Source organism: Pyrus communis, chromosome 2 (assembly GCF_963583255.1).
Source record: "Pyrus communis chromosome 2, drPyrComm1.1, whole genome shotgun sequence".
NCBI lineage: Eukaryota > Viridiplantae > Streptophyta > Magnoliopsida > Rosales > Rosaceae > Pyrus > Pyrus communis.
This window is the reverse complement of record NC_084804.1, coordinates 10,323,969-10,341,134: the sequence shown is the minus strand read 5'-3', so window position 1 is coordinate 10,341,134 and position 17,166 is coordinate 10,323,969. Positions and strand designations below refer to the sequence as shown.

The 17,166-nt window shown below is 43.4% G+C and overlaps 1 protein-coding gene across 1 annotated transcript; it reads left to right on the top strand.

The window, feature by feature from the left end:
• The first annotated feature begins 760 nt into the window (after window positions 1–760).
• LOC137724726 (uncharacterized) lies at window positions 761–1,513 on the top strand. The gene is made up of 2 exons (XM_068463440.1): window positions 761–1,142; window positions 1,188–1,513. The coding sequence occupies exons 1-2, from the start codon at window positions 761–763 to the stop codon at window positions 1,511–1,513; spliced, it is 708 nt and encodes a 235-aa protein (XP_068319541.1).
• Window positions 1,514–17,166: the final 15,653 nt, after the last annotated feature.

The following is a 17,166-nucleotide window of genomic DNA, read 5'->3' as shown; positions in this document are numbered from 1 at the left end:
AGGATCTCAAGGAGAAGGTTCTCAAGCAGAAGGATCTGGACGACGTTCAGGCGCAGATTCGGTTGGGTAGTTTAATTGGTTCTTTTTCTTGTCGGTTAAATACGACACTATAATTGTTCTATCTTTTTGTTTTTTTATGTTATGTTTGTAATGTCGAATTTAATGTTTGTTACGACGGACGACTTGTTGGATTTTATGTGAAATGTTAGATGTACAGTTTGGCACTATTGTTTTTGTTATTTATTTTCATTAATGTTTATTTAGATCTTAAAATTTATAATTTTGATTATATAATTTATTTTAGTTGGAATTAATTAAAATTGCATGCAGTTGTCCATCTATTTTTATTATTATTAACAAATATAGTGTCGGTTAAGACCGTTACTAGATTTTATATTTTATTTATTTAATTGTTATCTAACGTCGGTTTAAGGGATATTTTATTTATTTAATTTTAATATAATGTCGATTAAAAGCGACAGTAGATTGCATACTTTATAATTAAATAGCTGATGCACGTGTAAGTATGCGTCGCTTTAAACCGACGTTAAGGTTAGTGTCGCTTTAAACCGACGCTGTGTAGTGGCGGATTAAGCTCAAAAAGCAACACTGAAGCCCTTTCGCGACGCTAGCAATAGTGTCGCTATTGAAATGCGACATTACATTGTTTAATGTCGGATTTGTGCCAAATTTTCGACAGAAATTTGATTTCTCGTCGGTTTTTCCTCCGGCGGTGATAGCATATATTGTAGTAGTGATGATGGAAGTCCATGCTGCAGGCCTCGGCAAGCATGGATATTTGACTGGGAAAATTCCAGTTATGGAAGAAGACTCTCCGGGCTACACAAAGTGGGTCACCGAAGATGCGATCGTGCGAGGGTGGCTGTTGAAAACCATGGAACCACACCTGTTGAGTCTCTTCATTGATTTTCTGACAGCCAAAGATATCTGGGAGAGTGCAACCCAGATGTTTTACGACGGATCCGATGAGTCTCAGTATTATGAACTGAGATGTAAGGCTACACGGACTAAACAGGATGGTCGTCCTGTAAATTTATACTTCACAGAATTGAAGGGAGTATGGCAAGATCTTGATAAAAGACGTCCTATCAAGATGGTTTGCGCAGTTGATCTTCGAACCCGTAAGGAATAGCTGTCAAAAGATAAGGTGTATGATTTTCTTGCAGGCTTAGACAATGGCTTTGATCAAGTCCGGAGTGAAATCCTAAGAATGAAACCCATTCCTGGGATTGAAGAGTGCTTCAGTTTGGTTCGACGTGAAGTGCAAAGAAAGACAACTATGCTTGGGACAAAAGCCACGACAACAAGCTCCTCTATGGCAATGGTCATCAAGTCCCCATCATCGTCCATGCGTCCACCATCCACGGGAACATCACGTCTGAATCGTACCCAAGAAGACATTGACAAGGACAAACTTCATTGCAATCACTGCAATGGAAAACGGCACACTGAAGAAACATGTTTTGAATTACATGGGTATCCAGAGTGGTAGTGGGAATTGAAAAAACAGTTGAAAACCAAAGGGAAGCGCACAAGCCAGGCCAAACTGGCCGAGTCTGGAGATGGAGGAGCTGCTATAACAGCAGGCCGAATTGAATCCAATTGCAACATTGGGCAAGTTGCTATGGCAACAAAGTGTTCTGAGCCTAGGCCCCATACATCAGCCCACGGCTTGGAGAAACAAATGGGCCACAACCTAGGAGGAAAATTGCAACCCACGGCAGAAGAAGGTACTGACCAGATGCTCTCGTTGACTAAGCAAATATCAAATGAGGATACAGGTAACATGAGTACTGCACTCTTAGCATCCATTAAACGAGATTCCGGCTGGATAATAGACTCCGGGGCTACTGATCACATGACATACGACAAATCATTATTTCACCACATGACTTTCCCACCAAAGGAAAATGTTATCACGGCAAATGGCGAAGTTGCTCCCGTTACAGGAGCTGGTTTAATAAATCTTACTCCATCTTTATCCTTGCACAATACACTGCTTGTTCCGTCATTATCAAATAATTTACTCTCTGTTGGTCAGGTTACGGAACAGTTGGATTGTGTAGTACTAATGTTTCCTACTTTCTGCCTACTTCAGGATATCCAGACAAGGGCGATCATTGGGCGTGGTACTAAGAGGAGAGGGTTATATTATGTGGAGGATGTGGCACCAGGCCGAGTCAATCAAGTGCGTAGCAGTTACAATAATAAGACCAAGACAATTTGGTTATGGCATCGTCGACTAGGACATGCATCTTTTGGTTATTTGAAAAAATTACTTCCGTCGTTATTTAGTGGCATTTCAGAGTCTGATTTTCGCTGTAATGATTGCATTCTTGCAAAAAGTCATCGTACTTCATACCATTTGAGTTTCAATAAAAGATCAGTGCCTTTTGAGTTAGTTCACTCTGATGTATGGGGTCCTTCACCAATAGTTACACAACATGGTCTTCGGTGGTTTATTATCTTTCTGGATGATTGCACTCGAATGACGTGGCTTTATACAATGAAACAGAAAAGTGATGTTGGTCCAATCTTCCAACAATTTTACCGCATGATTGGAAATCAATTCTCCCTTCCTATTAAAATCCTCAGATCAGATAATGGTGGAGAATATCTTAATTCAGAACTCTCTCAGTTTTTCACGGAGCATGGCATTGTTCATGACACCACTTGTCCCCAAACTCCACAACAAAACGGTGTGGCGGAGCGTAAGAACATGCATATCTTGGAAACTACTCGAGCACTTCTTATTGGAGCACATGCACCTAACACATATTGGGCGGATGCTGTCACCTATTCTGTGTATCTCCTGAACCGAATGCCTTCCCGGGTTCATAATTTTCGTACCCCTTTGGCAACCTTGACAGATTATGTCTCTCTTCCGTCCTCTCTCCAGTTGTCACCTCGTATTTTTGGATGTGTGGCATATGTGCATCTTCAAAAAAAACCAACGGAGTAAATTGGACCCATGTGCGGTTCGTTGTGTGTTTTTGGGATTTAATAGCCAACAAAAGGGATACCGATGTTATCATCCCTCTACTAGGCGTTTATACGTCACCATGGATGTCACATTCTCTGAAACTGAAATATTCTTTGTTTCACAACAAACCCACTCTACCCGTCAGGGGGAGTTGGTTAGTATACCAGACGAATATCGGTGGTTTGATATGCCACTGGATCTATCCAATGGGAGAGTGGAAATCAACCAAGAAAATAATGAGCTTTACACAAGGCAGCGGCCCAATCATTAATCCATGCATTGATCCATGCATTAACAGCGGACCAAGTCCTGATCCGTGTATTGAATGTGGGGAACATGATGTGGGGTCTTTGGGCAGCCCAAGTGCTGACCCACATGCTGTTTTTGAGGAGCATGCTGCGGAATGCAGCATTGGACCGACATGAGAGCCTTTGACTAGGCCTATAAATGGGCCTGAATTGTTTGGGTCAGCGAGAATGGAAATGGATTGCACTGAAGCAGCAGCAGGTCCAGCAAACAATAACCCTTATTCCCCTATGCCAATACACGCTCATGTCCCCGAGGATATCCAAGACGTACGTTCTAATAATTCAAGTATTATTGAAAATTCGTATGTTTTACCTCCTAGGCAAAACCGTGGTAAACCACCTAACAGATTCTCTCCGGATGGAAAAGTGAGATATGCAATTGCACATTATATGTCAACACATCGTTTATCACCTAAGTATCAAGCGTTTGTGAGTCAAATGGCTGGAGTCAAGATCCCAACCAAAGTGGAAGAAGCCCTGCAGGATCCTCATTGGATAGAAGCCATGGAGGTTGAGATGGAGGCCTTACAAAGAAATGGAACATGGAACGTGGTACCACTACCACATGGGAAGAGACCGGTGGGATGTAAATGGGTATTCACCATCAAACACAAAGCAGATGGATCCATAGATAGATACAAGGCAAGATTGGTTGCTAAAGGGTACACGCAGACATTTGGAGTTGATTATCAAGAAACGTTTGCTCCAGTTGCAAAAATGAATACTATTCGAGTTCTTTTGTCCTTAGCTGCTAACTTTGATTGGCCCTTGAAACAGTTTGATGTGAAAAATGCCTTCTTACATGGAGATTTGGAAGAAGAAGTATACATGGATTTTCCACCTGGATACGAAGTACCAAATGGAGGTGGAACGGTATGCAAACTTCGAAAGGCCATTTATGGACTCAAACAATCACCTAGAGCATGGTTTGGGAGGTTCACCCAGGTAATGAAGAGTTATGGCTACAAACAAGGAAATGCAGACCATACACTGTTTATCAAACGTATGAGAGGTAAAGTCACTTTGTTGATAATCTATGTGGATGATATGGTAGTCACTGGCGATGATACAGAAGAGATAAAGAGACTGCAAAGTTATCTTTCTTCGGAGTTTGAAATGAAGGATCTAGGGGGCTTGAAATACTTTCTCGGAATCGAAGTTGCTCGTTCTCGTGATGGTATTTACTTGTGTCAGTGCAAATATGTACTAGATCTTTTCTCTGAAACTGGGATGTTGGCATGTAAACCAGCAGAAACTCCCATCGTGCAGAATCATCACCTGGCAATATACCAAGATCAAATTCCGACTAACAAAGAGAGGTACCAGAGGTTAGTAGGAAGATTGATTTACTTATCACTTACGAGGCCAGATATTGCATATGCAGTTAGTGTTGTAAGTCAATTTATGCATTCTCCTAGTGAGGATCATATGGCAGCCGTAATGCGTATATTGAGTTATCTGAAAGGTGCACCTGGGAAAGGATTAATTTTCAAGAAACATGGACATATGGAGATAAAAGGGTATACTGATGCTGATTGGGCTGGGAACATTACCGATCGTCGCTTGATAGGAGCATATTCATGCGACTTAAATGGCTTGTTCTCGTACATTTACGTTATGTTTCTTGAGTTATTTTAGTCCTTTATGCTTCTTTTGTGTGTTTTCAGGTTCTAAGGGCTTAAGGAGCAAAGAAGTGCATTTAGGGGCCTTTTGGAGCACTATTGGGCTAAGGATGGATAGCTTATGCTTGGAGCCAAAGTGTTGGATGAAATTGAAGGCCTTGTATGCACTTGAGGACACAAAACAATGGCCCTAACCCAATTACACAACCTTGCCATGGGCTTAACCATATTTCCCTTCCCTTGCCATGCAAACCACCCTATTATAGGCCCATTCTATGTACTTAAACCCTAGCCCTTTAACCTTGCAGCCCTATTATGATTTATTCACTTCCATATTATTCTTTAATCCACATGCATTCATCATCATTCACCCTACCTTGCATTTCCACAAAACCCCCCATTGCTGTGCACCTCCCCTTGCAATTTCAGCCATCCCACTTCATCATTGCAGCCACCATTCACCCTAGTTGTCAATCACATGCTTTCCCATTCTATAATTCATCCACATGCATCTTTAACCCTTTACTCACATGTTTTCCCAACAAACAATTTCAGCCACATGCAACCAAACCATCCTTGCCGTGCACTCCCATGCATTTCCAGCCTATCCCTTGCATTTCCAGCATTCCCATTTGCATTTTCAGCTTTCCACCAACCAATCTAGCTGTCATTCCACATGCATTCCCTTCTTTAATCATTCCTAGCTGCCATTCACATGCTCTCCCATCCATTCTCTCCCTATAAAACCATGCAATGCATTCATACAATTCATTCTATTCACCACAACACAACACACAACACAAACACCCTTGCCGTGCCTTCACTCCAGTTTTCCAGCATTCTCTCATCCATTGCAGCCATTCCAACCACTCCCCACTCCATTCCACATACACCTAAAGCCCCAAAACCTATCCTTAGACCTTGTGCCACAACGAAGAGGAAGAGAAGAGGGCCTAAACGTTCATACAATTCAAGTTTGAGTTGTTGGAATGTTTAGGTGTTTCTTTGATTTCAATGTTTAATTTCAATTATCTTTGTCTTGTACGTATGAGGAACTAAACCCCCTTTAGCTAGGGGGTGATTCGAAACCATGTTTATGCTTGCAATATGAATTGATTACCTTTGGTTGGAATTTCATAAGTTGTGGATTCAATTTGTTTAAACCGTTTGATTGATAACTTATTTATGTATGTTTATTGAGAGTGCACGCTTAATTTTCATGCATGAATATGACGCTAGAATATAAGTGAGTTTCACCTAATAGTTATGAACTTATATTCACAAGTAGTGGAGGTTGCTTATAAACAATCGCGTTAAATGAATTCTTGGCACTAGTTTCATGCTCATCATAGTAACGAATGCCTTGTCAACACTTATAGTTTTCATGATGCTTAATGATCTTTGATTGTATCTTTATTGTGCTTTTCACGTAAAGGACTTTTGGAGAATGTTGTGAATTGCGTTGCGCAAACCCATCCAATTCATTAACTTAAAGGAGAACTTAACGGTTAATTTAAGCGGACCTAATTAACCCGGGGTGTTGAGTTTCATAATTTATCGAAAGACCAACTGAAAATCAATCTTGTATGCAAGTGTAACATGTGTGGAGAAGAACCCCTTGGCTATTCCATCATCCATTAATTCATCACAATTTGTTTTACAATCTGTTTTAATTTAATCTCGTCCAAACACAATCCCCCCATATTCTGTTGAGTCGTAATCATTCGTATTTGTTTTATTTTTGTGTCTTTAAGCATTTGGAGTCATAAACACTTTCAAATTCGTCCAAATCAAGTTCTAGTTTCTGTTTGAGTCAATTTGATTGTTTTAGGCAGTTTGAGTGTTTCAAAGCTATTCTGAGTCATAGTAGTCTTGTTAAGAGTCTTTACATTTAGTTTTTGTGTTTTCGAGTCAATTCAAAGTAGATTAGCACCCCTAGTTAATCCCCGGTCTAGAACGATCCCTACTTACATCATTACTACAATTGTCACAAATAGGGTTAATTTGTGTGCGTATAAATCTCGCATCAAATTTTGGCGCCGTTGCCGGGGATTGGCAAAGTTGCTAATCCCTTGTCTTGAGTCTTGTTTAAATTGTTTAGTTTCTGTTTTGTTTTAATTTTTTGCACCGTGTGTATGTGTTTTGTTTTTGTGCCGAGTCTATTAAGTTGGTTACTTATCTTGTTTACTCTTGTGTGTAGGTACTAGTTTATGACCCGTAGCTCACAACCTGTTCGTGAGCATATCTCCGACTTTGACTGTGATTTCGAGAGGACTTTGAGAAGGAAAAAGAAATCACAAGCATCTAATCCTCCTAGTCCCGAACCTGAATTTAAAGAGGAAGTACCAACCATGGCAGTGGACAATCGGACCATCAAGGAGCTTTCTGCCTCGGGTTTGGCCAATGCAGCCCCTCTTTGCATCCAATACCCCAATGCAGCCCCTGAGAAGACCGATGAGTTTGAACTTAAGTCTAGTTTATTACATCATATTCCTAAATTCCATGGGTTGTCCATGGAAGATCCTAACAAACATCTTAAGGAATTTGAAGTAGTTTGCTCAAGTATGACACCCATCAACGTTGATGGGAGTATTTTGAAGATGAAGGCCTTTCCATTCTCACTTATGGACAAGGCCAAAGATTGGTTGTTTGAATTGTTCCCTGGAACTGTCAATTCTTGGGAAAGTATGAAACGTGCATTCTTAGAGAAATTCTTTCCAACTGCAAAGATCATTCTCTTGAGGAAACGAATTAGTGGCATCCAACAAAATCAAGGTGAGTCGTTTTCATCTTATTATGAACGTTTTAAATCACTTGTTGCTTCATGTCCACAACACCAAATGAAGGAGGAGCTGCTCATTCAATATTTCTACGAGGGACTCCTTCCCATGGAACGTCAAATGCTAGATGCTTCGGCGGGTGTTGCATTAGTGGACAAGACTCTAGTGGATGCCAAAGCTCTAATTGCCAACCGAGCACACAACGCTCAACAATATGAAGGTGTTGGACAAAGAGAGGGGCCACGACAACAAAGTGTGAATGAGGTAAGTGCAATTTCTGATATTCAGTCACAATTGGCTAATCTTACTCCTCTCGTGTCTCAGGTTGTCAAGGGGTCAAAACCACAAGAAAACCAAGTGTGTGGCGTGTGTTCAATGCAAGGGCATCCATCCGAGACATGCCCTCAATTAATTGAGAACGGAGGGTGGGAATCTGCCAATGCCATGGGCTATGGGAATCACAACCAATGGAGCTCGCATTCTACGGGACTGGGCCCATCTCCTTCAGCTGGCGTTAGGAGGACCTCCAAAAAAAAGGCAATGGTGCCTGATGGATACAGTCGGCCGTACAGATTCGGCTAAGGCTGTTGAAACTTCTCCCTTCCTAATCCCAAACCGAAGCAGCTTTTGCAGTTGCAACCCGGTTTCAAAGTTACAAACCGGAATAACGAATAGCGCAGAACATATAGAATTTTTTTCTATATGAAAACTTAAGTAAGCTCCCTCTGGGTGAGAGACGACTCAAGAATATTATCGACCAGTCTACCTTCAATTTTTTAACTGCTGCTCGAGAAGATTTTGACAGATTGCTTTGCATGGAGGAAACTTTCTGGAAACAGAAATCAAAAGTTCAATGGCTCTAGGAAGGTGATAAGAACACTAAGTTCTTTCACACTGTTGCTAAAGATAATCATAGAAGACACACGGAAAATAAAGCTAGAAGATGGGTCGAAGACTAAGATGCAATTGGAGATGCTGGTTGGAAATTTTTTTAAGTAAGTTTTATCTTCTGAAACCAACTCCATTGATAATAGCTTCTTACAAGACATCCCAAGCCTTGTTACTATTGAGGAAAATGAGATGCTAAGTTCACCTTTGACGGAAGAAAACATAAAAGATGATGTTCTCTTGACAGATCCACATAGCTCCCCAAAACCTGATGGATTTTCGAGCACCTTCTACCAGGCTATATAGGACATAAAAAAAATGATTTGATTGCGGCTGTTCTGTATTTCTTTTTTTTCTTTTTTTATGGCGGTATCATTCCTAGATCGATCAATGCAACATCAATTGCTTTATTTCGAAAAAGGAATCTTCAGCCACCTTTCTTTTCAGATTTCAGGCCAATCTGTCTTTGTAACTTTAGTTACAAGGTGATCACGAATATCCTATCCAACTGGCTAAGTCGACTTCTTACTATCATAATCTCTAAAGAGCAAGGTGCGTTTGTTAAAGATCGTTTAATATCTGATAACATAACCATTTGTGAGAAAAATTGATAGGCACACGTATGGAGGCATATCATCTTCAAACTTGATATGATGAAAGCATACGATCGTCTGGAATGGGATTTCCTATTTTAAGTCATGGGTTAGTTTGGTTTCTCAAACACTTACATTTTACTCATAAAAAGTTGTTTGAAAAAAAAAAAAAAAAAGTTTTCTGTATTGGTCAATGGATCTTGGTTTCTTTCCTTTATAAGGCTCAAGAGGACTTCGTCAGGATTTGGAAACCTAGACTCTTCATTATTTCGGACGAAGCACTTAGCAAAGGATTATCTTCTCTCTTCCAAAAAGAACTTTTGGGATTTAACAATTGTGGCAGATCATCTATCTTCATCACTCATTTGTTATATTATATGTGGACGATACTCTTGTTTTCTGCAAGGGTTCAAAGAGATCTATCTCGAACCTATTTGGCTTTCTTCACAAGTATGAAGCTTCATCAGGTTAGTGCATTAACAAGTCTAAGAGTGCTCTGTTTCTCTCAAGGAAAACTACTGCGGCTAGGAAGATTGTGATGCAAAACACTTCGGGTATTTCTTGCAAAAGGATTCCCAATCACTTACCTGGGTGCTCTTTTGTATTCTGGAAAGTTAAAATAAAATTTCGAATCGAAAGTGAGAAGGAAAATAGAAGTCTTTGTTGGAAGATTACTCAGACTTGGAGTAAGATTGATACTTGTTAAAGATGTCTTATCTTCTATTCCTGTTCAAATACTGGCAGCTTGTTCTCTTCCAAAGGGAGTCATGACGACTAGAAACTCTTTTTGATGTCCAACTTTCTCTGGTCTGAAAAAATCGATGACCGCAAGATTTCATGGAAACAAATATCTTCTCCAAAAAGAGAAGGGGGGTCTTAACGTTAGAACTTTTCAAGATGGATCTAAAGCTTTCAAGATGAAGATGGGCTGGATGCTCCTTGCTTGTGGAGCAGCATACCGCATAACGAAAAAAAAAAAAAAAAAAGAGTGAGGTGATGCCCCTAGCTAAATGGTTTGAGAATGAAACAGCCCGACCATCTTCTGTTGAACGGTAGGGTAGTGGTAGCAAGGCCAGGAAGTAGAGATTAGCCTTCCTGCATTTCTATTCTTAGTCAACTATATTTGTCTTGTCGTTGAAGCCCTGTCGAATGGTCTTACTTAGATCACATTGGGCTTGGGATGGGACAAGCTTCTTTATCAATTGGCAAATCTGAGCCTTAATCTTTCTATTTAAATTAGGGTTATAAAATATGAATGAATATTTAGTAGGAAGCCATCCACGCCGAGGTTAACAAAGAATTGGATTTCCCATTAATTTTAAAAATTAATTAAAAGCCAAAACAAGTACATCTGATATTGATCACTCTACTTCTTAATCGAGCCATCAACGGCTGTCATTCCAGTTATTGATACCGTAGTAAGAAAATCAATGGATACCTTAGATAGCTAAACTGGCTCAACTGCTACAAGTCTAAACTACAACCCTGGCAAATAAGGCAGTTTTTCTTACCCGACGACTATACCCGTTGTTACACAGATTAGCACTTAGCCCGTCGATCTCCGTGTGTATTGGCTTTGGCTCGGTTATGATTGTAATGAAGTATAAACCACTCCCAGTCCCCAACCATTGGTAGACACATCTGAAAGAAATGAGATATCTCAACTCATTCAGGAGGAGGTGTGCAAATGCAAATGGGGTAACCCCCGCGTATTCTGCTTTTAAGCCTTGTTCCAATATCCGGATGTGCCAAAAAAAGAATGAAAACAGGATTCTTGGGTAGTCATAGAGCGGGTTTACTTGTTTCTAGAGGAAGCCTAATCAGCTAGTCGGGAGGAGCTAGGAAGTTCCTTCGCTCAACCGAAACGGGCTGAAACAACAACAATTTCTGGGAGCCCATATCGGCCGGGAGCTAGAACCGCAACAACCACGTGGTTGACGTTTTATCTTAGCACTTTATCACCTATCTTTGCCAGGGGAGTCCCGTCTTTTGCTAACGAAGAAACAACAATGGTATTCATTTTAAAGTCTTTATAGCCTTTAGAAAAAGATGCCAGTTAGATGCTTAACACCGGTAGATTCATTTGGTTGTTTTTCCTTGGCTTATCGAACCAGCGTATGCCCATTCCTCCTTTGAGGACTCCCAGTAGAGAATATATATATATATATATAAGCGTGCATGATATATACATGATGTTTTGGCCACCGTGGCATACCAAACTACCAAATTAATTACTAATTAATTTCATTGTTGGATTATTTGAGCACTAGAACTTCTCCGGCTGAAATCCTGGGTAGATTTTAAGCCACCCACAGTTTCTTATATGTACGTTTTCTGTTGATATACATAGAGATATCACGACCTGTTCCATCTCCAAAAACTTCAAAGTTTCTGAAATGTCTCTATGGACCGACTCTTGGTTTTTCCTGTTGATAAGGATAATAAGTTGTTATTTTATTATCTATCTGTTGACTCTAAAAATTACAAAACCTACGTGGCGCGCAGGCCAAGTAACTAGTAAGCTAACTACGTCCTTCGGTCGAATGCAGGGCGTGCCAACTCGTCGGCCGAGCTTGGCCGAGGAGTAAAATTTGTTGATGTCGCTTTGAGCGCGTCGTTGACTTCTCTATCTTGCGATTGCGACCGAGGAAGGAACACTCTCGGTCTCTGGGTTCTACAGCCTGAAGACAAGGCTACTAATTCTGTGGAGTTCACAAATCGTCAGAGCCCGATTCGGTCACTGTGATTATATTCGTAAGAGTATAAGCACGTCGAATCGAGACCAAACTATATGGGCACAGGTACTCAAACTTGATGTATGTCTTGATGGTAAACGTAGTTCAGTCATCGGAATGCCGAACCCTGAAACCTACCTGCGAGTATCCAATCATAAAATAACTCGGCGTCCAGTACGCCGAGCAATGCAATTCGTAACACCTGACTATGCCGAAAAGGCTAGCAAGGTGACCTCTGCCAACAAAGGTTCGAAAACCCTTCTCGGCCGAGACTTAGATAGATAACCGATCGACCTCGACGCAGTGCTGTTTATCCAAACTGAAGGTGCTTCTTGGTCGGCTGATTCTGCGGCAGCAGTGCTGTTTATCCAAACTGAAGATGCTCGCCGGGTGCTTCCACAGTGCTGTTTATCCAAACTGAAGGTGTGTCGGCAGGAAAAGAAAAGGAAAAATCTCAAAGGTGTTTGAGAGGTTTTGCGCAGGGCAATTGTATGCTGATTTTTGAAGGTCCTTTCCTTTGCATGATTTCTTGTATTTATAGTGCCCCATTCCCTGAAACCAACTCTGATTTGGATTGGGAGTCCTTGTCCCATTTCGACTCTAACTCGAACAAACCTACTCCCACTGGGATTCTGAATTTTCCTTCTTTTTGAGACTCCATTCCTTGCCGGTCGAGAATCCTGGTCGCACCAGGACTTCGTCGACCTTTTCTGTTCATCCGGACTACTTAGGATAGGATTTGGCCGACCCTGCCATCTGGCCCAGATTTATTATTCGGCCCATAGTATTTTTCATCACCTTGGGCCGAGCACATCCTGCTGCTCGGCCCAACAATAGTATTTTGGGCCCAAACATTGCCCCCTCGCTTCTGAGGTCGCCGACTGTTAACTCTTGGTCGGGCCTCGGCCTTGAAGAAGCGAAAACATCTATTGCTTTTTTGGACTTTACTTCCTCAATGACCATTCCTGCACATTTATGAGACATGACTGCACTTTCCTCATTGCCCCCAACGCGTGGCCACGTGTCGATTCTCTGCCGCTCTTAAAAACTTTCAATCATGGGCCTTGGAACCGTGCACTAACTGAAACGTCTTATCCTTATTAATGCATTAAAACTGGCGCCGCACGCAATCGTGCGTCCTGGATTTTCGACTCCTCGATCCCATCTTCGCACGTTCCCAAAATATCCGAAATGATTAGAACCTTTCCCGGTTAAATTTCCCCCCAATTTGAACCAGTGCTTTTCGAATTCCAGTCGTTTGATCTTCATTCTAAAAAGCCTATAAATACCCACACTTCTGTCGTTCGCATCTTACGCTTTCAGAAATTCCAAAATCCCAATTTATCATTCCTGTTCGTTCAAGCAAAAAATCCTTCCAGTTCTTCCTTCTGCGATTTCCTCTCCCAAACTATCTCCTATCATTTCTAACAATGGCCTCCTTTATTTCAAAGCTCTCTGACGAAGTCAACAAGTGCAAAGAATTCATCGATCGGAGCGCAATCAAAACACTACGCTTTGAGAATGACATGGCCACTACTCATCAGATCCTGGGCCCCCTCTTCAGAGATGCAGTGCCGTCGTGCATCACCACTCTTCTCAAGGAGCAGTGCCTAACACCCCTGCTTCAAGGGTTTGACTGGTCGAAATGGTGCTTGGCTAGGCCTCAAGGAGCTTGGCCCTCGACCACTACAGCCTGGGCCGCCTGGGTAGACCGAATGAGATCATTCTTCGGCGATGAGTGGAAAGCCCTTGGTATCTATGATGCCATCATGCTCTCGACCATGGAGATCACCATGGATAAGGAGCTGCTTATGGCGGCCTTGACTTTATGGTGTTCGGCCACCAACACAATGGTCCTTCCATTCGGCCCTCTCGGCCCAACAATCCTCGACATCACGGCCATTCTTGGGACTCCACCATCCGGCCTCCCAATCGACGCCGCTCTCTCTGGATGCCCCTCCATTCTTGACCTGAAGGCACTTTTCGACGAGCGGGCCGTCGAATCGCTCAGCCGAGGCGATCGGGAGCTCTCCAGAGAAGAAGTTCAGAAGCTTCACAAGAACTTCTTCAATTATAATACTCTCATCCTCCACTTTGCCAGTCGAGGCGAGGAGAGTCTCAGGAAGGGAGAACATGAAGCCTTCCTCTTCTACTGGTACAACAAATTTATTTGTTGTACCAGGTCGAACAAATGCTTGGTCGAGAATATGCCAGTGGCCCAAGCCCTGGCTAGTGGTCACTCTCTGGCGCTCAGCCCGGCTATTCTTGCCAACCTCTTTCGTTGCTTGGCCGAGACGACCATTAACAAGATTGACCTGCACCAGAACGAGCCCCTCTGGGTCTTCCAACTCTGGTTGCAGGTCTATTTCTCCACTCTTCGGCCTGAGGTCTCTGCCTTCCAGCGCTCGGCCGCCCTTGGCCCCCAACTGGCCTCTCGACCGGCTCCTCCTCACCGGGCTGACGAGGTTCTCAAGCACTTTCTTAGTCTCGACGTCCTTTCGGACGACGAATTTCTGGTGTGCCGGCGCCAGGAGTACCCTGCCTCGATCATGCTCTCGACGGCGGCTTGGACCGAGGCCGAGGATGCGGGCCTCCGTCAGTCTTGGGGGTCATTCGTACTGGCTCGCGACCTTCCCCTTGGTTGCGATGCCCGCCGAGCCAGTTGGGAGGTCTACCATCCCCACTTTATCGCCCGGCAACTTGGCTACCTCCAAGGTTGTCCTGTACCCCTGCTCGTCTCCCGTTCCCTCTTGAGCCGGGGGCGTCTTTCTGGTTCTTCCGAAACACCCTCGACGACGACGTTCCAACGGGACTTCGTCTCTTTGGGTTTCTGGTCGTAATGCTAAATTTTTTTTTTTTTTTTTTTTTTTTTTGTTCAGGATGTCGAGAGCGAGAGCGACAAAGTCCCGTTGGAACGTCGTCGTCGACCAGTCAACTCTCCTCTCATCCATCCTCCTCCGGTCGTCGAGGTGACCGCTCGACCGTGTCCTGCGGCGGATCGTGGCAAGAGACCTATGGCCGATCCTGAGGCCACGGCCGAAACGCCGATCCACCCGCAGGATGAAGACCCTCCCATTCCTCCACAGGAAGTCTCCTCGGCCTTTGTAAGTCTTGTTTCTTTTGTGTTGATTTTTTCGTGACACATGTTTTTTTTAAAAACTATTAAATGTCAAGTGCCCGAACATTCATTTCACCGGCAATTTTATGCGCCGAGGGGCGTCGTCTATATTTCCTGGCCGCCGTCGTGGCCATCAAATGTAGATGACCTTCATCGGCCGCGTGAATTGCGTAGCGGTCTAAGGCACTGGGCTCGGCCATTAAGTTCCCTGGGTTCGAGCAATGACCCAGAGGGCGTGGCCGAAGTTTCCTCTCGGCAGGTCTAAAACAATTCCCTTTTTTCTTTATGCACTATATCACGACGTCTTACTTTCCTTCACAAAGTTTTTCTTTTATGTGCAGCCATCGTGGGAAGTGGAGCTTGACGCTCTTCTTCAGAGCACGACCGATGAGGCCGGCTCCTCTGCAGCTCCTGCCGAACCGGCGGGAGCCATGCCCGAGGCCGAAGTCTTCGTGAAGCTGCACGAAGTCCTGTCTCTTACTGCCTCCCAAGCTCTCCGATGCAAGGGCCTTGACTCCGTTAGAGAGTGTCTTAATGACCTCGCCAGCGGTGGTCACCTAAGCCCGGAGGGTATCTCCTTCCTCACCGACCTCCTGGAACGGACTCGGCAACACTTTCTCATCTTCGAGCGAGCCTTACAAGCCGAGGACGACTTGAAGGTGGCCAAGGTCGCACATGAGGCTGGCCGAGTAGAGATGGAGGCGATCAAAGCGAAGAAAGCAAAGCTGATCGAGTTTGATCGCCAGATTTCTGACCTCCAGCGTCAAATTTTTGACCTTCAACGGCAAAGGTCAGCTGCTGCTTCCGAGCTTGAGAAGGACTTTGAGGCCAACAAGGCTCGGCTGACGGCTTTCGCTGCCGGCGCACGGCATATCCAGCAGCTGCAGTGCAACAAAAAGACGCGGCAGGCTGAGATAATTTTGAGCGAAGCGAAGTGGCTGGAGCTAAAAGCTGCCCTTGAGACTTTCCTCCCCTCGACCCCTTAGGAATTTATCATTGTATTTGTATTTGTTCTCTTGTAATGATTCTTTTGTTATCAATACAATGGTCGTTTTGCTATCAATACAATGGTCTTACTCTTGCATTTCCCATGTAATTGGATAGTACTTCTTTAAAAACTTTCCATTAATCGGCAATTTGTGAACTGAACCCGTCCGATCTCTTAGATGATATGCCCTCTTGCCGAGGACTTTGTGAACGATGAATGGCCCTTCCCAATTTGGCGACCACTTACCAAATCTGGGGTCTTTAATCCCAACAGGCAACACAGTTTGCCAAACCAATTCTCCTTCGCCGAACGTTTTTTATCTTACACGCTGATTATACGCTCACTCGGCAATTTTCTTTTGTGCTACCAATAAGTTACCCGCGTCGATTCGACTTTCTTCTAAGTCTTCTAACTCTTGTCGCATCGCTTGACTATATTCAATACTGCACAAATCACTCTGCTCAATTACTCGCAACGAGCTTATACTCAATTCGACCGGTAACATAGCGTCGTGTCCATAAGTTAACGCGTAAGGAGTGGTTCCAGTGGCCGACCGGGGTGAAGTTCGGTATGCCCATAATGCTTCATTTAACTTCAAATGCCACAACCCAGGTTTCTCTTTTACCATTTTTTCAAGGATACCGATCAACACTTTATTGCTTGCCTCGGCCTGCCCGTTTGTCTGTGGGTAATACGGCGTAGATTGCTCTAGTCGGATATTCAAATTTGCCACGTATTCCCTAAACCTATTGGCCGTAAATATAGTGCCATTATCAGTTATGATCGTTTCTGGCACGCCGAATCTGGTCACAATATTCTCCTCTACGAAGTTGCATACCTCTTTAGCAGTTAATTCGGCGTATGACCTTGCCTCGACCCACTTAGTGAAATAATCAGTTGCTACCATTATCCACGCGTGTTTCGCTGCCCCCGATGATGGCGTGATTTTGCCAATTACGTCCATTGCCCAACCCCTGAACGGCCATGGTTTAGTGACCGAGTGTAGTAATTCGGCCGGGGCTCTCTGCACGGGTCCATGAATTTGGCATGGTACGCATCTCCGTGCATATTCGATGCAATCCTTTAATATATTGGGCCAAAAATAACCGTGTCGTCGGAGCAACCAGCGC